The sequence below is a fragment of the Solanum lycopersicum genome, chromosome 3 (genome assembly GCF_036512215.1).
Source record: "Solanum lycopersicum chromosome 3, SLM_r2.1".
Taxonomy (NCBI): domain Eukaryota; kingdom Viridiplantae; phylum Streptophyta; class Magnoliopsida; order Solanales; family Solanaceae; genus Solanum; species Solanum lycopersicum.
The window spans coordinates 10,286,905-10,313,683 of record NC_090802.1 but is presented as its reverse complement, the minus strand read 5'-3'; the positions used below and the strand labels follow the sequence as shown (position 1 = coordinate 10,313,683).

Genomic DNA, 26,779 nt, shown 5'->3' with positions numbered 1-26,779 from the left:
TAATATTATTGTTGATTTATTCACCAAGTCTCTAGCAACTACAACTTTCAAGAAGATGGTGCACAAGATTGAAAAACGAAGATTCTAGTCTCTGAATTTATGTTGTCATTAGGGGGAGTTAATACGCGATGTACTTTTTTCCTCACAAGGTTTTGTCCCACTGGGTTTTCCTTGTAAGGTTTTTAATGAGGCATCCATAATGCATATTATTAGATATGTGTACTCTTTTTCCTTCACTAGATTTTAACCCCCCTCCCTCCACAAGCATCCCCCGGCTCAGGGGGGACCAGAAAACGCCTTTCGTTTTCCACCCTTCGTCGGCCCTTGCCGCCTTCCTTAACAAGCCCTCGAGCCTCCTTTGCGTCGTTTCCTACTGGGTTTTATCTAGTAAGGTTTTAACGAGGCACATAATCTACCGACATTCAAGGGGAGTGTTATAAATAATTTGTATTATAGTAAATGTCTAATTATGTGGAGTCCTTGTACGATATGGTTAGGAATCCTACTTGGAGATCAAGTAAGGTTTTCCCTATAAATAAAGGGATTTTCCTTCATTATAAAGAAGATTGGTAAAAGATCTATGAATCATGAATATACTTCAAGAAAAATAAGAAGTTTTTTCTCTTTTCCCTATGAACAATCCCATTTTTATTTTTATTTTATTAGAGCTCCTCACAATATCAGGGCTCATGTAGATACCTCGATCGCATATATCATCAGGCTCAAGACAACATAGACTACATCTACTTTATATTTCAAATACTTTATTTCTCTTCTTATTTATAACTGAAAACTAAGGGGGGAAACCTGGTTTTTATTCTATTCATAATAGACATCCAAGATATCTTAGATGCTCCACTGCCCAGAAAAAAGAAAATAAAAGGAAAAAAAATGTACATGTTATTAGAAGATCCTTTTCGAACCAACTAAGCTGCGCTAAAAGAATCTTCCTAAGATTCTATTCCTTCATTTGATCGATCATTGCAACTCCCCAACCGGGGCTTCGTTGAGCCAGAGGAAATGGATGAAATCATACAACTTTGCGCTCACGCTAACCTGCTCAGAAAAAAATCAAGCAAAACCAACAAAGTTCATTGGAGATGCTGAGCATATACATACATGTGAAGAAACACTAAAAATCGAATATTAGATTTCTCATCAGTATACCTTGTATGGTGTTGGGTTCAGTCTTCTCATGTGATCTGGCCGCATCTGCTCCAGTTGTTCAATACACCGTTCCCTTATCTCCTTCAATGGAGGCAGATCTTCTCGTATTTTTTCTTGAGAAACGATAAGAACCAACATCAATTTTTTTTCCAATATTGGATAAATTGTTGCAAAAGCAGTTGATTTGGAGGCATAGATTCATGACCATTTTCACTCACATATCATTTTAGTGGTGTATACAGAATTTTATGCAAGCAGTGTGAACACTCCACAATTTTGCATAGAAGTGAAGAAGTAATTAAGATCACTATAATGGGAAGTGGTCTCATTTGTTATATATTTATACCCAATATCACTCATTTTGCTTATATATTATATATATATACGAACTGGTTTCACATGACATCGGTAGGGGCAAGGTGTATCTGTCCCTGAAGTAGACTTTGTGCCAACAAGTGCTACAGAATTTTTACATTTCAACAACTGTTTTTCTTGTTTCTGATTGTGGAAACGAGACGAGGAAAAAATTGCACAATCTAATTTTCTTTATCTAAATTGTTAACCTTAACCTCCCCCCAGACTAGAAAAAAAAAACAAAATTTAAATGGCTTGGTTGTTTTTAATGCCTCAACCTCCATAAAAGATGATTGAAGAATGTCTTCATGAAAGCAAAATGCAGCAGTTTGAAGTCCTAGTCACTTGGCAATAACTTGCAACTCACAAAACGTAGCTAAAACAGCCCAATATGTATTTAGGAATTCCAAGACTATAAGGTCACATTCTTTAAAAAAAACATTTTCCAGCTTAAAAATTAATATAACTCGAAAGATAACAAGTCTCACCTGAACTTCCTGGCCAAAAACACTTTAAAAGCTCCTCAACACGTTGGGGAACAACATATGCCCTTTTAGATTCACTAAACGGATGACGGCACAAAATTCGTTCACCTACCTGTCAATGGAAATTGTTATCCATTTATATACAACCAGATAAATCATATGGAACGCCACTTAAGAACTAGATATAACAAGCTTGATAAAATGCCTAAAGATGTACTGATAAAATAAAATAAAATCAAAGTACCTTAGGAGGTGGCTCATTTTCACCAGTCATTATGTCAACAAGGGGGTAGCCTTCCTTCCCATACAATCTGAAACACCGTTTTTTACATGGAATGGAGACCTAGAAAGGAAACAGAACGAACGTCCATATCATGGGATAAAGAGGAAATAGAATGAAATCCATATTGGATCTGAAATGCCAAGAGAAGAGAGCATAGCATCAACAAACCTTTGTAACATCTTCAGAAAGCTTGATCCTAGGTTGATTATTTATCTCAACCAACTTGAAAACAACACCTAGAGCAGGCTGTGCGTAACAGGTAACCAAATGTGTTCCAATACCAAAAGAATCAACCTCGTGTCCCTGTTTAGGAATTAAGTCAAATATCAACCTTTCAATCAAGGGAAAACAACGGAAGGCAGTGCATACAACAAATGCATGAAATTCAAGCTATAGACTCAAGAATTTCGGTCGGAAGGGTATACTCATGCCTCAGAATTTTAAAACAATGAATATACACTAGGAGGTAATGCAAAGAACTAAATTTTATTAGCATATTTTACTGTTGTATTCTTGCATCCTTTTTTCCTGGTCAATTCTTGAGTGCAAAAACTGACTTGAACCGCCATATATTCTCATTACTTAATGGTTTGCTTGTAACATAATATTTAGCTCAGTTTACTTCCAAAATTTAGACGAAGAGATCTCAAAGTCACCACATTGGAGAAATATTTGACATTTTCAGGAGGGTCTCTATAAAATTATAAGCAACATGAGGATATTGATGAGAACTACTGATATATATATATATATATATATATATACACACACAAGCGTGCATAGTTAAACAAATGGAAATAATGAAGCTGGACTAGGTTATAACAAAGTGAAGCACAAGAAGACAGCTATAGAAGAAAACTTTCTTGGCAATGGGAGACATTATAGAGGTCGATGACATAGGACAGGATTCGGCATGTTACGCGTGTGTTGGATTCCTGGTGCTCTAACCTGTTTCTTTAGCGCATCCAATGTTTCCTCATTAAGATCATTGCTAGCTGTGATGTTCATCTTTCCAAAACCAGGCACTCCAAACTCTTCTTCAATAGTTTGAAAGAATTTTCTGGCTTCGCATGACTGATAAGCAAGATCACCAGAATCTAATCTAATGCCAACTGCTCTGTACCTGAAAATATAACATAAAAACGAAAAATATAGAAGGCATGGATGTATTCCAATAACTACAGTAAAAACACATCAAGTAGAAACAGACTTGGTCAAACAAATGACGGTTTCAACTAAAATAATAAATCCTTAGAGGAGAGAACTACAAATTTGGACAGTAAAAGAAGGTAATCATGCTATATTAAGAAAAAAAACTGTGCTCTGTCGACCAAAAAAAGTGGATAATTTTCCATAACAGGAACACAATGTGCTCAACGGAAAGATGCCTTGGATATCTATTCTCAACTACTTTTTGTTTTTTCAGCTATTTATTTTCCTTCGTTTTTTTTTTTCCTTTTCCTTTTGGGTGTGGGAGGCAGGGATTCTACAATATCAGATTTCAGTGAGACCTCTTTCTAGACAAATACAGGAAACAACAACAACTACGACTCGGTCCTAAATAAGTTGGGGTCGTCTATATGTATCCGTATTTCGTTATTTAAGCTCATATCATAATGAATAAATAAAAGTTAAAATAAGTTCAATTATATATATATATATATATACACGATGCTACAAGTTATAAAAGTTGCATACGAGTCTTAAGCTTATCCTCAACTAGTAGCTATCGCTTATATGGATCTTTCTCTTCTATTCTGCCCATTTCTTAGCTAGTTCATAAATGGGAGATAACACAAAAAGGAAAACATAAACACTACAAAGCTTGAGAAGATCAGATTAACAAAAAAGCACTAGGAATTCCAGTTGGCATCTCTTTTCCATAGGTTCAATATATCACCAAATATTCAACAGCGCACTTTTTAATCTAATAAGCATCATACGAAGTAGATGACTCAAATTAGAACTTGTCAGGGAAGCACTTACCCCAAATCATTAAGTGCAAGAGCTACTGCGCAAAAATTTGGAACACCACTTCTCATGACCTGTTAAAGTACAAGTTATAGATGGTCAATAAGAAAGTATGTATGTGCCAGAGCAGATTATCAGAACAGAGTAGAAATACACCATGATACTAAAATCCTGCAAGCTGAAGATTATGCCTGATCTGATAACAGGATTGTGGATACCATGATTATTTCCTTCTCTTTCAAAGTAGATTTCATTATTTTAGGATATTAATGCAAATTACGAAGAATTTTTTCTCTTTCAACTACACATGCATAGTTTATATATAAAAAGGTCAAGTAACCCAAAAACGAAATAAAGCAGTCGCAGAAGTATCTAAAATTGCACTTACATCATAAGTATCAACAAGGGCCAAAAAGCCTCCAGGAAAGGCGAGCCCATATAAGGCGAAAGCTGCTAATTCACTTTGGTTTGTCTCACTGAAAATTCCACCTAATAAGCGTGACCGCTAAAGATAGCACAGTCGTCATAACAATGATATCCAAGTTCAAAATGGAAGAGAAGAAGCATCAGCCACCTTCATCACTTAAAATTTGAAAATTATCAAGATTTAAGAGTTGCTCAATTTTGATTAAGAATCAATTGTTTGCAATCTCTAATAGAGGGAAGGACTACAGGAAAAATTAGGCAGTCCCTTCAATTATATAAAGATATCTGCAGGAACTAACAGCCAGATGATAGAATATCTTTTTTTTTCAGCTTTCAGCTTTATATTATGGGAGTCCAAGATAAGTTTGCAATAAAGCTCCCAAGGGTGTGACTTAGTGGTCAATGAAGTGGGTGAGAACCACGAGGTGTCATGTTCAAATCCCAGCAGAGACAGAAACACTAGGTGATTTCTTCCTATCTCCTAGCCTTGGTAGATGGAGTTGCTTGGTACAAAGTGGGAGGTGGCCGGTATCCCTGGAATAAGTTGAGACCCACAAGCTGTTCCAGTTACAATGATTATTAAAGAAAAAAAGCTGAGTCTGCAATAAATAAAAAATGTTTCCACGTAATCAACTCCTATGTAATATGTAGGGATCTTTGTTATTTATTCTGACACCTAATTTGTTTCAAGAGTAGGTAAATCAAATGGAGAATGATGATGAACGGGCATGATCTAGAATGATATGCTACCACTGACTGTACAGCCGCTTGAAAGGGTATTTGGAATAAACCAGCTCAAATTCAGACACCTTGGGATCACAAGTAAGCAGTTGGCCACTTATCCACCGAGCTGCCAGCCACTTCAAGCTACCACTTAAGTTAAGGTGAATTCACTCGTGACTAGGTCCAAACATAAGATAACCTATTACCCTTATGGAATCGGCTTACACAGGTAAAGACTGATAAGCATTTACATCCGGACAACCACCTGAATTGAATAAACCTCCAACACTTCTTAGATTAATCAAATTTTGTGTGGTCATACTAGAAAATTAGAAGCCCCCGAGTAAAATTAGGAGAAATGAAAAGGTGAAGCAAAAACATAAAGGATACTGAAAGTATGGGACAAAAAACATGCTCAAAGTGCAACTCAGAACTAAATGGATAATTTAGAACAAAATCTGATGGCTGGAGATTGAAGTAGACAATAATAAGCCAACAAGGACACAGCAGTTTAATTAGAAGGGTGAAATAATACCTTTAATTTAGTAAGCCACGTCTTCACTACACAAACAAAATCCTTACAAACCTTGGGACTATCAAGGTGTTTAAGTGATCTCTCAGTGATCTCATCTAGGCTCTGCATAATATTAGATCAAATCAGATAGCAGATAACTTGATCCAAGGAAAGACAGTGAGCATAGAATCCGAAGTCTTGAGCATCTAGAGACCAATTTTAATCTAGATAGTCCTTATATAACCATTGTGTTTATCTTCAGTATTAACAAGATGAACGAGACATAACCAATCAATAGAAAAAACTAAACCTATAAATTAGAAACCATGCTAAAGACCAGGCCTTACTAGTTAACCCTAACAAATCACCAGGGGCGGACGCAGAGGGGTATAAGGGGGTCAACATAGTACTACGTAAGTAGGGCAAACATGATTTTTTTTTTGTATATGCATAAGTTATTGAATCTCTTTGGCACAATTTTTCTTTCTTTTTTGAATTCACTTGTTTAAATTCCTCACTCCACCACTGCCACTCACTTAATAAGAAGTGTCAAAGCTAGTGAATATTGCTTTTTAATTTATGGAGAACAAGAAACACATAAGTCGGAATTTCGAACTCACATAAAGTGGATTTTACTTCAACCTATAGAAAGATGTTTTGCTTATCTCATTGTCACAAGTATCCATGAGTAAAATTGTCAAGTGCAAGTATATTTCACTAAGTATACTTGTTCTCCAAGCAATCACATATTAACATGAATATATGCACTTACGCATACAAGGACCTACAAGAAGACACGTCTGTTCTACCTTTTCAATTATAATTTCTGCAAATGAAAATCTTTGTTTGACAGCCCTTTCCAACAATCAATAGTTCTATTAAACAGTTCAAGTGAAAATCAATTAAAACTCAATCCCAAGCCTCTATTACGTAGTTTATGAAATATACATTTCCTTAGCAGCCAGAAACCATCTTTTCCAATATCCAAATTGGGCTTATTTCTATCATCATGAGATGATGTGTTAAAGGAAAAATGGTATGTGTGCATCTAAATAAACACTTAAAAGATCTAAATGATGATCTGCACCTACCAAAATAACAATAACAGTAATATAATAATTAATTTCGATCTTGAATCAAAGCACATTAGATTTTATGTAAAAAGATGAAATTAGAAGATTTAGGGTGTGTTTGGATTTTCTAGTGTTTGGATAGTAAGTAGAAAATATTAATCAACTTTCGCAGGGGTGGGGTGGAAACCATCAGTTGAAAATGGCATGAAAGAGTTTTGGAAAATGACCTAATCCTTGATAGGGAGGTTAATTTTCCAGAAACTAGAGGATAATGTGTTCTTACGAAAAAATAATTTGAAACATTGAAGCCAACCATACATGGGAATGTTTTGATAACTAATAAATGCATTATATTAATCCTTGTATTACTATACTTGCATAACTAATCCTTGTATTAGTAATACACACATAAATCAAATCAGCAACAAATTGACCCCATAGGGGTTGTTTGGTAGGGAGGTATTAGAGAAAATAATACATGTATTACACCCTATTCAGTACTGTTCTTTTATACACCCTACCAAACATCCCCTCTGTTTCTTGATAATTCTAAGACACCTTTGAGTTATGATCCTTGAACATCCCAAGTATGTAACCAAAGATCATTGTGAATTCTGTGGGACAAACAAACTTTAGAAACACTTATACCAAAAGTCGGACTTATATTACACAGAAGGAAAAGTTGTTGCAAGGTTCCACCTACCATAAATGAGCTAACGAAGGCATGGGAATGTGTTCCACGGAGCGGGATCCCAAATAACTTCCCAGCTGCCACATTGCTGCCAAATAAAGTTTTTGAAGAGAGATATGATCCTCATGGCTAGATTGATATGGTAAAAAATTAAACATTATGTTTCAGCAAATGCAACAGTAAAAAACAATCCGAGAAGTTAAAAGTTGCTTATCAAGAAATGCATATTCATCTTATTGACCAAAGCTCATCCATCTGGAAAGCAAAAGGAAAAGAAATTCAAAGTAAATAAAATGTTCAAATAATCTCAATTGATGTCAACTATCCGTATCGAGAACCTACTCTAGCGTTTAACTTTATGTAATCTTCTCCATTTTAAGGTCAAATTCCATGACCTTCCAGTGTACTGATCCTTTCAGAAAAGGTACAATTCTGTTTCTAGAAGAGAGAACATCTTTTACTCATAAAAGAAAATTTTGGAATTTTAAAGCACTTGAAAAGAAAACACATTTGAGGCGTAGTTGTTGTTGGTGACTATCTGCGAACTACTTGTTCAAGAGTCTTAAACTTTTATTTTATTTCAAAATAAAAAGGATGTCCAAATGAAATTAAAAACTGCATCTCATTTAGAAAGAGGAATTGATAATGGCACTAATTCATGGAAACAGATTATAACAGGATAAATTGTGTATGGGATCACCTTGTTGCATCAAATCCTCCCATGTAGCAATATTTCGAAGCTGATATACCACCATCTGGACCCTACTCATGAAGAAGCAAAGATCACGGAATCATTTGTAAGACAGACCTTCCAATTTGAAGTTATTGGAAAGAAAGATGAGAAACCTGTGCTCTTCGAAGCCCAAATTCCAGCAGCAGCTTGGACTTTCCCGCAACAAAACGATGTCTTGCTGCATTAGTAGTGACTAGCGATGCATAGTTTATGAGATTGACAAGTGCAGTTTCTAGTAGTTGAACCACCTTCGAGATTCAAAGGCAATTACCAGATGTGACAATTGAACAGAAGTTTCAGAAAATGCATGAAGCATCAATACTGAGAACAATGCATCTTTCACATGCAAGCATGAATAAAAGGATAGTTTAGTTGATACTCACAGCAATTGACCCTTCAATCCTCATTAGCGGCACCTTGGGAAAGACAACTGAACCTTCAGGTATAGAAAATATCTCAACATCTGAACAGTCAATTCCTCGAAGGTAGTTATAGAAGGCATCCTACAAAGTCCATTTGAAGATGCTTAACTCTAGCACTTCAAACTGTAAGGGCTCATTTGTCAATAGGGATAAGGGATAATTAATCCCGGGATTAATTATAGGATGAGTTTATCTCATGTTTGGTTGGTATTAAATCAGGGGATGACTTATCCTGAGATTAGTTATCACGGGATTGTCGTGTTATTTTATCCCACATTGAGGGTGATATAACAATCCCGGGATAACCCTTTCCCCAACTGAAAGAGCCCTAAGTATGTCAAACAATTCTTCAAGCGTACATGAAAAGGTAATATCAAGGCACAAACAACTAGAAGACGAGATATTGAAACACTGCCTGATTTTCTCAACAGAATGAGATGGTATGTTCAAGAGAGCAGGAAAAAAAATTCTCAAAGAAGATGCGCGGTTAGATACTTTCCTTTATGTTAACCAAAAATCCATAGCAGCAAAAGAACATATGCCAAATTCAAGATAAATAAATTATATGACGACAGCTTTTGCCAAAATTATCTAGATACACTTTGATATGTTGACAAAGCAACATCTGGAATAAAAGTAACGACTAGAAATAAGCCACCAGTTCACTCATAACCACTCATGCTTACATAATCTCATTAATTACCCAGATTTTGCTCATGATCATATTTCACTAAGGTATCACGAAACAAGAAAACATCAATCCTCCAGAATTCATGCACAAGTTTCCTATAATGACATATAATATAATAACAATAAGAAAACAATGAATAACCCTAAAAGGACAAAAAGATAAAAGCAGATTTCTATCTCTCGTCAAATATAGCTTTTACACACATTACAGCTGTTTATTTACTTTGACAATAATTAATCTACCTCACACGATGGGGGCAATGATTTTCTGATAAAAGCTATCTCTTCTTCAGTTAATTTGTAATGAGCAATAAGCTTTATGCATTCTTCTAACCCAGCAAATATTGTATATTCACCACCAAATGGATTCTTACGGAAGTACAAGTCAAACCTGAAATATTCAACCAAATAAAGACAAGTCATTTAGTGGGTCACTTGGATTTTAGATGAACAAACATTTTCTCAACAACTGAAAAAGAATATTACTGTTGTAAACTAAAAATAAACAAATTAATGATGTCCCTCTTGAAATTGAACTGATCAACATAAAAATAAGTATGTCCCACTAAAAACTATAACGATGAGTTGGTTCATCAACTAAACATGGTAGAGCAATCGGATATCTTGAGCTCAAATCTTAACACCTGCCATTTCTCCAAACACTTCCACATATTAGGTCCATAAATTATACTCACATGTCGACAAGCAATGGTGGAGCCAATATTTTTCATTAAACAGGTTCAGGTTCAAAATATGAATGACTAAAAGCCATGAAGCCAAAAGGAGTTCAACCTCTACTATATATACATAAAAAAAAATATTTTTTAACCATGTTTAAGTATAGTTTTCAGCCAACACATGTATAACCGTCAGAAGGCATACATATATAAACTTAATAACTAAATGTGTCCCTTCGCTTAACCATTTTGCTTTTTTCAATAAGGCATTTGATCAGATGATTAAACAGTTAGAGATCTCCACAAGTTGATACTTACCAATTGATCATATTAATTCATAATCTATCAACAATGAAGAAAATGATCAATCGCAATTCTAGACTCTATCAACTCCCAAAATGAATAATTTTAGTATTTGCACATTATATCAAACACATCAAATGCATGACAAATTGATAGAAAATCAATAATATGCAGGTACTCACACAGCTCGTTCATTGTGTTTTCCAGCTTTCCAATAAGCATAAGCCATAGTAAATTGATAAAGATCTGTTAAAAGAGGCGTCACCATTGGATTAGTCGGACCACTAATAACCCCAATTTTAGGCCCTCTTTGTTCTAATTTCTTCTTCCCGTTAGCTACCACTGCAGACGCCATGATTATTGTAATTCTATTGATGGAATTGAACACGATAACAACAATTCCTTTCCCGTTTAATACTAAGTGAAGAATTATTATTATTATTACTCTGAATCTAACGACTGAGTTTCTGATTCACAAACACTTCCCTGCCGGTGCCGGTGCCGGTGCCGGTGCCTGCCAGTTTCTTCCCTGCTGGCCTTGGTATATTACAGCATGCAGAAAACAGTGGAAGCGGAAGATGGGAGGCCTAGCTGTTTGATAAAAGTATTTATTTTTTTTTTATTTTTTTATTTTTTTATTTTTTTAATTTTATTTTTTTGGTTTTTTTTAAGTTTCCAAATACAAACACTTACTGTTTGGGTTATTTTGGAGTTTGGACGAAAGAGGTGGATCTAGACTTAAATAAGTGGATATAAGCTTTACACTTTTTCTATTTATCTATTTAAATTGTTTTAGTGTGTGTGTGTATATATATATATATATATATAAAATTTTATTTGGTATAATATGTTATTTATATAAGGCTTAAATTATCCGTAGCCACTTAAAGTATCCATATATTTTACTTGGACACCTTATTTTACGTTTGTTGCAATTGAACACCTTTATTAGTAAAAAAAATACCTATGGAACATTTGTTACCATCAACTAAAAAGATAAATTGTGTGTCATTCACTCGCGATGACATGGCATGGTAGCTAATTAGAAGAAGACATGTGGCCTTGGGCCCATAATAACAATTAAAAAAATACATTAAGAAAAATTAAATTAAATTTGTTTTCAGCCCCCCCCCCCCCCAAAAATAAAAAAAAAAATTCTCCCCATTTTCTTCTTTGCCGAAGACCCAGCCAGGCACCCACCCACTCGGACGTTCATGTTTTCTAGTTTTTTCTTTGCTAGTATACACAATCTGTAACACTTTGAAAATCCAACACGAATCTTAGAGCCTAACATAGGTGTCATGGAGTCTAAGCACTGTTTAAGACCTATTTTAATGAATTCAGGTCATTTCGGAAGTTTAAGAACCAAAACGTCCAAGAACGTCCAAAAGTTGGTTCAAAGGGGTATTAACGTGCCTTATCCTATTTGACTAGCTTTTAGGAGCCGAAAATTTATGAAAAGTGGTGAAAGGATAGCTAATAGGTGTTTAAGTTGTTTCATGGTCGAAACATCAGGTACGACTCCCCAAGGACCAACCAAGGGCCCTTGAGGAGGAACCTTGAAGGTTGAGGCAACACTGCCTAGGCAATTGGCATCGATGGGACAGGCTACGGTCCGTGTGTGGACTGACGGGGCGTCGATACCACCGTCATCCCACACTTAGCCAATTTGAGGAAGCCCTCGCCTGCACAAGTCTCTGAACTTACCTACGGATGTGCAGCATGGAGCGGGGCTAGTCCGTCGACTCAAAGACGACCCGTCGACGGGGTTCCATCTGTGAGGGTCTTGAATTTTCTGCACATTTTAAGTTAGTCTCATTTAATTAATTAAGGGGTTAGGTAGTTAGTTAGGGGTTTAAGGGAGTCTAATTAATTTGATTAAGCCCCAATATAAATACCCCAACCCTCGTTAATCTAAACACAACTCACAAATTAAACTCTCTTCCTTCTCTCTTCTTTCTCTCTCTATTGGAAACCACCATTGAAGACAAGCAAGGGGGAGGTTTTGGGGGATGGAAAAGGACGAATTCACCATCAAATCTTCATCAAAAACGTTAAGGTATGGGATCTAATTCACCTTTGACACTCTTTCCTCAAAGGGTTCCTTCAAAATAGTTCTCAAAAGTTGAGTTTTTATGTCGGTTTCATCGAATCACGAAATTGATATTGTGAACTGAGTTGTTTATGATTTATTTAGGATATAATGGATATCTTAACATGTAACTTAACTTGATTATGATCAATTGTGATGGTTTGGCTCAAACTAAAGATTATGATCCTTAACCCTTAACCCTAGTTTGAGCTTGATGTAAATTAGGTTGTGATTGATTCAATTGGTTTGATTAAGGGTTAAATCACTATTAGATGATGTTGTTACACCAATCATTAACAAATTAAAATTAATTGTTGTATTTCATGCAAATCTTGAGAAGTAATGTAGGTTATAGAAATTGGCCAAAGTAACTTTGTTTTAAGCATTGATTTGGTATTGAATTATGGCGTAGTGACTCTTCTAGTATTGTTATTATATTGATTATTGAATTATGATTTTGAACATATAAATGTTTTAAGGTGTATGTGATATAGGGATGGTGATAACTATCAATGTGCCTTGATATGCTATGAAATGCTAATGTGTTAACCTCATTTATATAAATTGTGATGAAAGGACTATACTCATCCAATTCTTATTGAGCTATTTGATGATGATGATTATACAAGGGGTAGACCCTATGACCTAAACTAAGCTATGATTGATAATAAAGGCTTAAAGACATTTCAAAAAGTGACTCTAGCTTAGCACCGAGTGAACTAGATTAAGGAGTGTCCCTTCCCACATAGGGAATGTAGGAACACTACGTTACTCTTGAGATTGGAGACTATAATGCATGGCGCATAAAGAGGGTCTCAACTATATCTGCTAGTTCTTGAACTATGTTGCCCCTATAGGAATACTAGCTAGTGGATCCACGTAGTTGCTATGTTTCATGTTTCGGTACTATCTTGGCAAGTAGTCCGCCTTCTTTCGGTGTAGGATTTTATGACACCGGATCCCACACTAGCTTATGTGGTCTATGTCAGTTACGGCAAAATGTTCCCAAAAGGTAAAATGAATTAAAGGATTTGAACTCTAACTTGGATAACCTAAGGGGTCTAGCTTAGTCTAGGTAGGGGTATGTGACTCTACCTAAGCATTGCACTGGTTAGCCTTGAGGAGAGTCTTAGGAGGATGTTTTTATATATGTTTATATTATGATGATATATGCTATGTACATGATGAACTTTGCACATTGTTGATACTACATGTTGATTAGTTCACTTATGAGTATGTATTGGTTATATTGTTAAATTACGATGAAATGTATATCTAAATGTTATATTATTTGAAGTTGGACATTGGTTATGGTTTCTTGTTGAGACTACTTGATTTGGTAAGATTATGGGGCTTTTCTTGGTCATTGAACTTGTTGACTTAATAAGGATTCATGAGTAGTTGTCTTGCTTATTATGATATAGTTGACTCTTATTGATACTTGTGATGTTATTCCTTGATGATAGGGTTGCAGTAAATCATGGGTTCAAGTATGTTGAGATACATATTACTTGTTTGAGTTAGTAAGAATGTTTGGTTGGTTGGTATGAAATGCTTGATTTTGCATTAAACTTTTAAAAGGGGTAAAATGACATGTTTTGACTAAATGTCCCTTTTTAGCATGGTTTGCTTTTATATGTGTATAAGGTCTCATACTTAGTACATGTGGAGTACTAACCCCATTTTATTTCCTTTTTTTAACATTTTAGGTTCTTGTTCTTAAACGCTCATTCGGGACGACTTGAAGAAGGCTTGGATATTCTCGATCATCCAAGTGGGTAGGTCCTCACTTTCTGAGGGCGATGTCAATATCTTGTCTACGAGTTCCTTTGTTTTTCTATGACTTTTATGTTCATTCCACTTTCATTGTGTACGACTTGTATACGCCTATATATGGCTTCTTTACATTTGATATAGGGTTATGCCCATATTGTGATAATCGTTTAGATGGTATGAGATGAGACAATCTTTCTATCTTATATGTATGTATGTACAATAAAAATAGAAGGCTATATAAATACGAAGGGTCTATGTATACTCAATACGACTACATATTATGTGTATGTAGAGGTCTACGTAAAACTCCAAGTAGATGTAATGGAATTTTTAATTTTTTTTGCATTTTCAACCTAAGAATGTAATGACATGAGACTAAGCGGCTAGTTTTAGTCCTCAAAGAGGATGAACGATGCCGGTTACGTCTAGGGGGTAAATTCGGATGTGACAAACTTTGTATAATAGCATCAGGTTGAATATCGTTGAGTATGTCTCTCTCTTTACCACATTTATGTAGGTTATTCATAATTGTGAAGTGCGTCACACTTATGAATATGGACCTATGTGATGCCTAAGAATCACTCTCTTTCTTGGAAATCCTGTATCATGCCGACAGAGTATACTTATGGTCTGTTTTTGCATGTAATCATATTGTTGTGCTTATAGGAAGCATGAACACTCGAAGGAATGCGACTCGAAGACTTGAAAAGGAAATTTCCAATGTGGGAGCTTCTCCCTGTAGTGAGCAAGTTCCTCCACTTGAAGAAGACACTAATGTTGACCAAGCTCCAGTCAATCCTCCACCATTGACGGATGGATATATAAGGGTTGACCTAATTCAATTGGCTCAAGCCTTCACTGACAAGCCCAAGCTATGACGGCCCAAGCCAACCGTGAGTTTGTACCCCGTCCTCAACAATAAGTCACTACTATGGCTTCCCGTCTAAGAAATTTCATTCGGATGAATCCTCCTACTGTATACGAGTCTAAGGTTGATAAAGACCCCCAAGAATTCATTGATAAAGTCTATAAGACACTTTTGTCTAGGTGTTTGTCCACAAGTGAGAAGGTCGAGTTGGCCACCTATCGATTCAAGGACGTTGCACAAGCATGGTATGTGCAATGGATAGATAATAGGCCATTGAGGGGTGGTCCTTTGACTTGGGAGATCTTTAAGAAGGATTTTCTAGATTGGTTCTTTCCTAGGGAGATGAGGGAAAAAAAGTGGTGGAGTTCATCAATTTTCGCCAAGGAGGAAGGAGTGTTCACGAATACTCATTGGAGTTCACTAAGTTGTCGAAATATGCTCCTTCATTGGTTTTCGATCCAAGAGATGAAATGAGTCGCTTTGTGACGGCGGTGTCGGAGGACTTATAAGAGGAGTGCCATTTGGCCATGCTACATGACAACATGAACGTTTCCCATTTAATGATGTATGCCAAAAGGGTTGGGGAGGCAAGGGCTAAGAGAAAGAGCAGAGATTCTAAGAGAGCAAGATCTTTTGATGGAGGTTCTTCAAAGAATAAGCTTGAAATACAAGACAAGTCTAGATTTAAGAAGCGGGTTTCAACTCAAGTCCCTTCCAAGTTCCCAAAAGCTAGTGATGATAGGGTGTCTAACCCTATCAAGAAGGGAAAAGGTACTAATTCACTAAATGAGAAGCCAACTTATGGAAAGTGTGGCAAGAAGCACTATGGTGATTGCCTTAAGGGGACGGTTAATTGCTTTAGTTGTGGCAAAAGTGGTCACAAGATGAGAGATTGTTAAAACTTGAAGAGTCAAGACAAGGGTAGTGGTCAAGCTTAAGCAAGTGGTTCTAATGAGGCACCAAAGAAGAACCAATTCTATGATCTCCGCTCTAGGGTGAGCGAGAGACTTCTCCCGACGCAGTGACCGGTATGTTGGAAGTCTTCTCTATTGATGTATATGACTTACTTGATCCCGAGTCTACTTTATCCTTTGTTACTCCTCTAGTAGGTAAAATTATTGATATTTTACCCAATATTTTGCATGAACCTTTTATAGTGTCTACTCCGGTGGGTGAGTCGGTTGTTGCAAAAAGGGTGTATAGAAATTGTCCAATAATGTTGCCTAATAAAGTTTCTTATGTTGATCTAGTAGAACTCGATATGCTTGATTTTGATGTTATATTGGGTATGTATTGGTTGCATGCTTGCTTTGCTTCTATTGATTGTAGGACAAGAGTCGTGAAGTTTAACTTTCCAAATGAACCAGTTGTAGAGTGGAAGGGGGGAAATTCTATTCCTAGAGGTCGTATAATCTCTTGTCTAAAAGCATGCAGAATGATCTCTAAAGGTTGTCTATACCATATTATAAGAGTCCAAGATTTGTACTCCGAAATTCCTCCCATTGAGTCGGTCCCCGTAGTGAGTGAATTTCCAGAGGTTTTTCCTAGTGAAATTCTCGGTATTCCTCCTTAACGGGAAATTGATTTGGCATTGATTTGCTACCAGATACAAATCCCATTTCAATTCCTCCTCATCGGATGGCTCCAACCGAATAGAAAGAGTTGAAGTCTCAACTTAAAGATTTACTAGACAAGGGTTTCATAAGACCTAGTATTTCTCTATGGGGCGCTCCGGTTTTGTTTGTGAAGAAGAATGATGGGTCCTTGAGAAAGTGTATTGATTACCGCAAACTTAATAAGGTCACAATCAACAACAAGTATCCTCTCCCTCGGATTGACAACTTGTTTGATCAACTACAAGGGGCAAGCTACTTTTCTAAGATTGACTTGAGGTCGAGGTATCACTAACTTAGGGTGAGAGGTGAGTATGCACCAAAGACGGTCTTTCGGACTAGGTATGGTCACTATGAGTTCTTGGTAATGTCTTTTGGTCTCACTAATGCTCCGACGGCATTTATGGACCTAATGAATAGGGTGTTTCGAAATTACCTAGACTCATTTGTCATTGTCTTCATTGACGAAATCTTGGTATATTCGAAGAATGAGTATGATCACATGGGTCATTTGAGGGTGGTACTGCAAACCCTTAAAGAACATTAATTGTTTGCAAAATATATAAAGTGTGAGTTTTGGTTGAGGTTGGTGACATTTCTTGGGCACATCATCTATAGTGAAGGAGTTGAGGTAGACTTAAGGAAAACGGAGGCGGTGAAGAATTGACCTAGACCATTGAATCCAACAGATATTAGGAGTTTTTGGGTCTAGCAGGTTATTATCGGAGGTTCATGGATGGTTTTGTGTCCATTGCATTTCCTTTGACTACTTTGACCCAAAAGAGTAAGAAATTTGAGTGGTTGGAGGCGTGTGAGAAAATTTTCCAATTATTGAAAGAAAGGCTCACTTCCGCTCCGATGTTGACTTTATCGGAGGGTACAAAGGGGATTGTTGTGTATTCTGATGCATCCCGAGTAGGTTTGGGGTGTGTGCTTATGCAACACGGGAAAGTGATAGCTATGCCTCTAGGAAACTTAAGGTACATGAGCGAAACTATCACACTCATGACCTTGAGTTAGCGGCCGTGGTGTTTGCTTTTAAAATTTGGAGGCATTATTTGTATGGGGTTCATGTTGATGTCTTTACTGACTATAAGAGTCTCCAATATGTGTTTACCCAAAAAGAGTTGAACCTCCTGCAAAGGATGTGGTTAGAGTTGTTGAAAGATTATGACGTAAGTGTCCTCTATTACCCCGGCAAGGCTAATGTGGTTGCGGATGCCCTAAGTCGTATGACTATGAGTAGTGTATCCCACATTGACGAAGTCAAGAAGGACCTAGCGAGGGAAGTTCATAGGTTGGCTAGGTTGGGGGTGAGGCTGGAAGGTTCTCCAAATGGGGGTGCTATAGTCCATCATAACTCTGAGTTAATATTGGTGGTTGAGGTGAAGTCCAAACAACACCTTCATCAACCATCAATGGAGTTGAAAGAATCGGTTCACGACAAGTTAAATGAGTCATTCTCCTTGGGGGGATTGTGTGTTAAGGTACCAAGGGAGATTGTGTGTTCCCGATGTAGATGGGTTGAGGGATCGGATCCTAGAAGAAGCCCATGGGTCCAGCTACTCCATTCATCCGGGTTCGACAAAAATGTACCATGACCTAAGGAAAATATATTGGTGGGAAGGTTTGAAGAGGAACATAGAGGAGTTTGTCGCTAAATGTCCAAATTGCCAACAAGTAAAGGCCGAAGATCAAAAGCTGGGTGGCTTACTACAAGAGATCCAAATTCCTACTTGGAAGTGGGAAGACATCAATATGGACTTTGTAGTGGGTTTACCTCGGACTCAAAAGTCATATGATTCCATATGGGTGGTTGTGGATGTTGACACCCAATTTTGACCCTTCACAATATAAATCAATCATCGAGTTTCTTAATTCCCAAACTATTTTGAATAATTATTTTTATAAACTTTAAAGTATTTTTCAAGTTTATTTTAATTAGTTGTCACTTTTTATTATTTTTAGATGATATATGTATTTACATATTATGTATATAATTAACATATTTTCAAAAGATTTTAGTTCTAGTAAAATATTATTTAGACAACTAGTGTTGTTTAAATAATAACTTATATTTTAAGTTAATTAGTTTATAATTAAAATCATTATTTTATTTTGTTAAGATTAAGAAGCTGATTAATTAATTTATATTTATTCATATTATTTAGTTATTAGTGAAATCCTTAAACCCATTTAGAAATCAAAAGTTTTTGGTCTTTATTGTTTCCATCCCAATTCTTTTTGGGCAACTTTCACATATAGCAAACAAAAAAAATCATATTTGTATAATATAGCAAACTTTGCATAATTGCGCTCCATAGCAAACATAAAAACTGTATAATTCGCTATACATATAAAAGTGTATAATTCGCTGGCCTATTTCGCTGCAATTGTATAATTAGCTTTGCATACAGTTGAATCGAATTAAAATGTATGTATATTGCATAATTATAAGTGTATAGCAAGAAGATATATGTTTTTCTCGCTTTATACAAAAACAGAAACACAATATATACACTTCTCTTGTATAAAGCTAGAAAAAATTGTATTTCACTGCAATTGTATAATTCACAATTGTATAATTCTTTGGCTTTTTTCTCTGCAATATTTGAAGTAAAATGTTTGTAAATTATATAATTAAGTGTATAACACGAAGATATATATTTTTGCATGTGTATATACAATTTTCTCTCGCTTTATACAAAACAGAAACAGAAATTATACACTTCTGTGTATAAAGCGAGAGAGGCGAGAATGGGAGAGTGGCGAGCGAGACTTCTGGGAGAGACGCCTGGCAAATTTTTGCCAACGTTTGCTATGGAGCACAATTAAATCAAACTCTAGCTATTTCATTTAATTTAGGTTATTAGTTTGCTATTTTATACAATTTTCCCTTTTTTTTTGCCAAAAAAGAAGTAAAAATTATGTAAATCACATAGTGTAAAACATAAATTACCTTCTATCCCTACTTTTTTTCAATTTACAAAAAATCTCTTATTTTTAAGAAGTTTCTGATACATAATAAAACAGTCGAATACATTCTATATTATGCTATTTTATCCGTTTGTTGAGTGATTTGGGGGATTAAAAACTGAAATTTGAATTAATTCCTACTTTTAATATGCTACAGTTATTAATCCCATAAAAAAAAAGCATTAACTTGTGTGTTTCAAAATCAGTTTTATCCAATATAAAACTCTAAATTAAATTATAATTTTTCATTAGTGATCTTCCCTTTTTTTTGGCAGACTAATTCTTTTTTTTTTGTTAAACACTATTTAAATTTTATCTTATATTTATATATCAAATACTTTATTTTATAATCTTTGTTCAAACTTACTTTAATCAATATTAATTGCGGATATTTCACCCAAATTATTGTCAGTTCTAATTTAATTTAATTTAGTAATATAGTATCATGTGTGTAGATACTTAAAAAAAATTCATATTTTGAAGGACAAATAATTGTTCGTAATATATATAAATCATAGTACTGAATATATCTTATTTGTACAAAAGATATTAATTTTTTTTTAAAAAAAATTGGCGTGTATCTAGTGTAATAACTAGTATCACTGTTTGTGATATTCTATATTTTGATATTTCATGTATCATATACAAAATATAATTACGTATATAATTTTCTTTTTTTGTATCATACAATATATTTACGTATATATAATAAGTGTTTTTTATGACAATAATTACATTAATGTAATTATTATTATAGTTTTGATACAATAATGACATTCATGTCCCAATAACAGTATACATAATTCCTGAATTCATAACGGTAATAAAAATAAAATTAAAGTAATAGAATAAATAATTTTAAAAATCAAAACACTTTCATAATTTAACAATATGTGTTGTTATGTTAATAAATACTTCAAACATCTTGTTTAACTCCAAAAAACAAAAAAAAATCAAACATTGAAAACTAACTAACCTACATTAACAATTTCATCTTCAGATGATGGGTTTAATACATTCTTCATTCTTGAAGGGTCATCACTGTTGCTAACATATCCAGCATTCATCTTGTCGAGACCATACTTCAATAAAAGAATCGCATATCTTTTGCGAAGATAGCTACTCTTAAAACTATTACATGACATGTTGATTTTGTCACTCAGAATTCTGCATATACAACTACGAATAGTCCGCAATCACTACAAAAACAATAAGAATAATTATAAGGATGAATAGATACAAAAAATAAAATAAAATAATAAACAATACTCACAGGCTATCACTTATTTGTTGCATGTTGTCTTGAGCAAACTCCACATTAAACGAATGTTGTGGACCCAAAAGTTCTCCAGTTTTCTTGTCTTTATATGCATCCAATGCTGCCCAATCTGTTCTAACAACATATCATTAGTCAGTCAAAATGATACTTAACAGACACTTTATAGCCTAACATGATACAAAAAATGCAAAGTTGTACTTGATACATAAAGGTAACTACAATTATAAGTCTGTCTACTTGATACTAACATGATACAAAAAATGCAAAGTTGTTAATATGATACATAAAATGCAAAAATAAACTTGATACATAATTCTAACAACATATTATACGTCAGTCAAAATGATACTTAACAGACACTTTATAGCCTAACATGATACAAAAAATGCAAAGTTGTACTTGATACATAAGTGTAACTACAGTTATAAGTCTGTCTACTTGATACTAACATGATACAAAAAATGCAAAGTTGTACTTGATACATACGTGTAACTATAGTTATAAATCTGTCTACTTGATACTTTATATAAACGACAAACTTTAACATGATACATGAAACATAAATTGTGCTTGATACATAATTGTAACAACACAATGCAAACCAATTATGCAAGCTCTTAGACTTGTTTTCAACCAATTTCGGATCTTCAAAAATATAGATTTGTTTAGAGTTTGAAGTGATTATTTGAGTAATCTCAATACTAAATGACAGATGATCCATGAAATATTAGAAAAATAGAAGAATGAAAAGAGTGAATCGAAGAAGAACACAATACCTTTCAAGAATATTGGACGAAAATGGCGGACAGAGTAGACGAAATTGGTGATTTGATTTTTTAAGGCGGACAGAGTAGAAAAAAATGGCGGACAGATTAGACGAAGACGGACGGACGGAGAGCACAATTTTGATTTTCAAAGGCTGACAAAGTAGACAAAAATGGCGGACAGATTAGACGAAGACTGACGGATGGAGAGCACAAATTTTGATTTTCAAAATTGAGAAGATGAACCGTTGAGAAATTGACGCATTAATTTTGGAAGTGGTGTAAATGGGTTCTTTATTTGGGGAAAATAAAGAGTAAAATTAGGGATAAGATTTAATTGGTTAGTATTTATTAGGATTCTAATTTAATAATGTATCTGTTAAATTAGACTTATTAAAAAATAGGGATTTTAGTATTTTTTAAAAAAATAAGGGAAATATGGAGAATATGTAAACTTAAGTTGTATATTCAGGTAATTAATCCAAAACAGAAACAGAAATTATACACTTCTATGTATAGAGCGAGAGAGGCGAGAATGGGAGAGTAGCGAGCGAGACTTCTGGGAGAGAGAGGCCTGACAAATTTTTGCCAACGTTTGCTATGGAGCACAATTAAATCAAACTCTAGCTATTTCATTTAATTTAGGTTATTAATTTGCTATTTTATACAATTTTCTCTTCTTTTTTTTTGCCAAAAAAGAAACCATTCCCAGCCCGCTCAAATAACTCAACTCCCAGCCCAATTCTCCCATATGATCCGACCCAACTCATGTGTGTTTCTTTTTCTTCTTCACTCCCCAAAAAAATTAAACGAAACTCAGTCCAACAATCCAAAAACTCGTCCAACCCAGCCACAAATCGATTCAACATAAGTCGAGTCGTCCTCTCCTCTCAACGTGTTCATCTCCGTACAAGAACCATTCAAGAATTGTCCATGTGTCCCCATCTCTTTGCTCCCTCGTCCTTGCGCGTAATCGGACAGTTATAACACTTTTTTCGTTAAACAATGGCACAAGAATCGTACCATTCCATTAATAGCCTTGTCTGCTAGAGGGGAATTCAAATTTCAACTTTTGAATTCACCCCAAGGTCCCTCCCGTTTCACCCCTCAAATTTTAACCTAGTTCTTCTCCTATAAATAGCCCCCTATTCTTATTTGTTATAGCGAGAGGATAGTGATAGAGGTTAGAAAAAATAGAGGAAGAAATCTGGAAAATTTAGAGTCAAGAAAAATGTGGGATTTCTTTGGAACAGTCACACTTAATCTAAAGAAATTTTATACATTTTCTTTATTCGTGGTCAGCCGCTTGAGATTCGAACTCGTGTTGTGGAAGAATCGTCTCCAAGCTCGTCTTTTGTGTCAGTTTGTCTGCCCTCGCAAAGGTGAAACTCATTTTGATTTAGCTCTCTTTTATTGTGATGTGATGACTATTTGATCTTGGACTGCTTAGAGATATAGAAGTGCGAAAATCTCGAATGTTTGCTTCAACTCGTTGTTGGTTTCAACTAGTAGTGGAGCTTGCTCGATAATTTATTGGTTGTTTATTTTCGTATTCAAGATAGTTTGATATTCGTTCGAGTTTATATTGCTGACTGTGTTCTTCCTAAACTCATGGCTGTCATGCTTGCTTTAAAGTTCATGTTATTCGCTTGTTAATCGTCAAGATGTTGTTCACTTTGTTTTATTCTTCAACATGTCTATCTTTGATTTTTCTTAGGAAACATTATGGCAGTCTCTTCTTTTTCCCAAGATTTTCCAAGTGCTGTTTCTTTTATATTTGTCACTAGATTATTTAGGTTAGCTTGTCATGCCTTAAGTGATTTCTGTCACCCCTCCAGGTTATGGCCGGTTCGAAGGATACCATGAGCGGGTTCGTTTTCTTATTTAGCATATCTATTATTTGGTATTGGTTGAGTGTGTTTTTCTTTACCATATGAGATTTCCATGAGTCACATGCCTACCATTAACTAGTTCTAGTAGATTGTGAGAATTGTCATGTTTTAGTGAATAGCAGCTTGTGTATCTTGTCCTCTTCCTTTTTCTCTAAGAGCCTCCTATAAAATTTTGTTTTGTCTAAGTTCATGACTTCGTTTTATTTCAAGTTCTTTCTATCATGCTTACATATTGATTACCTTGTTTGCTATCTACAATATTGTGACAACATTTATTCATCGTTTTGATTTTGTCTATTTAAATTCATAAGGTAGTATACATCACTAGTTTCTGTTTCTATTTTTTCTTTTACTCTTGTTTGCCTTTTACTGTCAAATTGCCATACAGAGGCATCATATTTAATCCAACATGTCCATTTGCTAATCAAGTGACCCTTTATTTGTAAAAATATTTTGTCCACCATTTGATAATCCATTCAACTTCAAATTGATGGGTTTACTTTGCTTGGAATCTGTTTAATTGGTTTCCCTCGGTCACTATATATATTGTTTTTAAAATTGATGAAAATTGCTTTCATTTGGAGTTTCGGTTTAAAATGTTGTATTTGAGTACTCAAGTGATCCTTTATTTGTAAAAATAATTTGTCCACCATTTTCTAATTCATTCAACTTCAAATTGATGGGTTTACTTTGCTTGGAATATGTTTAATTGATTTATTTTTTTAAAATTAATGAAATTTGCTTACATTTGGAGTTGCGGTTTAAGATGTTTTATTTGAGTACTAATCCTCATCTTTTTTTTTTTTTTTATGTGAATCTGTTTTGGGTCTTCACAGACTTCTTTATTTGCCGCATTCCGAGTCGAGCCATAAATTCTCCATTTTGTTGTTAGGACCAGTAGTTTGCCGGAATTAATAATAAGCAAAGTGAAGGCAATATAAGGTTGGGAGCTGCATTTTTCTAAGTCTCAAAGACCCAAGGGAAAGGTGGTATGCCAGTTGTATATATGTTGTATACACTGGTATACTTCGTGAAATATCGATATGCAGGTCAAATGCGGAATTAAGGATGATGAAGGTGGAATCATAAAATTCAAACAAAAATACAGGTTTCGGAAAGTCCAAAACAGGCTGGATACAGATCATATACAGCAGTTTACACTGGTATACAATGTATACAAGATACACAGGTCAAAAAAAATATACAGGTACTTGAGGGGCTCAACTAGGATATGTTTTTCGAGAATACAGTCCAATATACAAAATAAAAGAACAGAATAGGGCCTGTACACAGTGGTATACACAAAGCATATACACAACTTTTTTAAAAAAAATAGGGCCACAGGTCCAAAGGGAATTCCAACAAGCCCAATAGGTTGAAAATGGGGCAAGATCCATTTTTGGGTCACTTTAGATTTAGGACACAGTATAAATATAGAAAAATTAGCAAAGTAGTCGGAATACATAACTTAGTTAGTAAAAATATCTACATTTTAAAATGATTATTGAAAATATCAATAATTTAGAAAGTGATTTGTAATGAAATTTTATTTCTCAAAAGAGTCCAATTTTGAATTAAATTCTACATCCATTATCAATTTACCTTCTTCATATACTTCAATACTATCAAATTTATTTTTCATCTTTTACTTTTCAATTTTTTTGTCTCTTTCATCAACTTTTCACTATTATTCTCTCTCATTGTTGAAGAAGAACTAATTATTCAAGTTCTTAACAATTTGTTCAGATCTATCAATTAATCAAAACTCTCAATTAATAAAGTTATTTAATTCAACATTTATTTTGCGAGATTTTGGTTTCAAAATCACACATTATGTTGAATTTTTGGATTGTATGTATTGAGGATTTTCCGTCATTTTTTTAAAATTTTATATGTGAATTTGTTATAATACTCATCAAATATTTATGTATTTCAGAGTTTTAGTATTTAAAATAATTTTTGTCGATCTTTTTTTATTATTTGTTTTTATATTTCAAATTTAGTAGAATCTACATTAGCATTTAGGTATTGAGTTGCTTCGCAAAAGTGTTTGAGAGTATTTTGAATGTTCTGTAGTTTGTAGTCAATTTTTTTTTACAAAGTGATAATCTTAAGTACAAACCTGCATTTTGATTATTTAAAGTTGTGAATGAATACGAAATCAAAGATAAACTAGTTGGTATAAACATATAATGAGGAAAATAAAATACAAAACCATTTGACTGATGCAATAAGGATGAATACACATATAATGAATACATAAATAAACTGTATTTTGGCTATTTATAGTTGAGAATGAATAAGAAATCAAAATATAAATACAAAACTATATGGTATACATTAGGACGAATACGAAATCAAATCTAAATACAAACTTTATGGTATACGTTAGGACGAATACAAAATCAAATTTAAATACAAACTATTTGGTATACAAAGTGATATTGGAGGTAAGCAAAATAAAATACATATGTAAGATGGATTAATACCTATACCATAAATACATGAGAGTTATATTTTGAATATTGAAAAATTTCTTAAATGGAGAAACGTAAAATTCATAACCTTAACATGATAGCCAAATAACTTCATAAAATTTCAGACGTTTATAAAGATAAATTATAATTTCATAACGTTAAAATGATGCCATAGTAGAACACATTGCTTCAAATATGATAATGTATGGTAAATAAGCATGTTTAGAAACAAAAAAAAAATTAAGAAAATTGAATATTGAATTTTTAGAACAATGATGATAGACGTGTTTTTTAGAACATTGTGAAAGAAGAAGAAAGAGATGGAAGTTGTTGTATTTTGATGAATTGTCAATTAATTCTTTATTTTTGAATTTCTGTAACCGATAAGACTTTTAACAATTGTTTCTTTTTAATATTTTTCTCTCCCCTTAATTTCTCCTTTCTGTTTTAACAATTTTTTTTTGATATTTTTACTAAATATTGAAAGTATGAGTCCTATTAAATTTCAAAATATTGACAATTTTGAAAAT

The 26,779-nt window shown here is 34.2% G+C and overlaps 1 protein-coding gene and 2 long non-coding RNA genes across 4 annotated transcripts; 1 reads left to right on the top strand and 2 right to left on the bottom strand.

Moving 5' to 3' along the window:
* Positions 1-624: 624 nt before the first annotated feature.
* LOC101248459 (nicotinate phosphoribosyltransferase) lies at positions 625-11,220 on the bottom strand. 2 transcript variants are annotated; one of them, NM_001347155.1, is made up of 15 exons: positions 10,695-11,092; positions 9,776-9,923; positions 8,804-8,923; positions 8,534-8,668; positions 8,388-8,449; positions 7,700-7,775; positions 5,945-6,046; positions 4,649-4,765; positions 4,276-4,334; positions 3,238-3,412; positions 2,458-2,592; positions 2,251-2,349; positions 2,010-2,118; positions 1,168-1,280; positions 625-1,056 (listed from the first exon to the last, which is right to left on the bottom strand). In NM_001347155.1, exons 1-15 carry the CDS (start codon positions 10,865-10,867, stop codon positions 979-981), a joined length of 1,701 nt encoding a protein of 566 aa, NP_001334084.1. In that variant the 5' UTR covers positions 10,868-11,092; the 3' UTR covers positions 625-978. The 2 variants fall into 2 exon arrangements, with proteins under 2 accessions (NP_001334084.1, XP_010317798.1); XM_010319496.4 differs by lacking the exon at positions 4,649-4,765 and having other exon boundaries at positions 748-1,056; positions 10,695-11,220.
* Positions 11,221-20,690: 9,470 nt separating this feature from the next.
* LOC138347816 (uncharacterized) lies at positions 20,691-21,953 on the bottom strand. Its single transcript, XR_011220381.1, has 3 exons — positions 21,893-21,953; positions 21,111-21,225; positions 20,691-21,036 (listed from the first exon to the last, which is right to left on the bottom strand). It is a non-coding gene; the product is annotated as an uncharacterized lncRNA (long non-coding RNA).
* Positions 21,954-22,053: 100 nt separating this feature from the next.
* LOC112941054 (uncharacterized) lies at positions 22,054-25,369 on the top strand. The gene is made up of 2 exons (XR_003245919.2): positions 22,054-23,262; positions 24,609-25,369. It is a non-coding gene; the product is annotated as an uncharacterized lncRNA (long non-coding RNA).
* Positions 25,370-26,779: the final 1,410 nt, after the last annotated feature.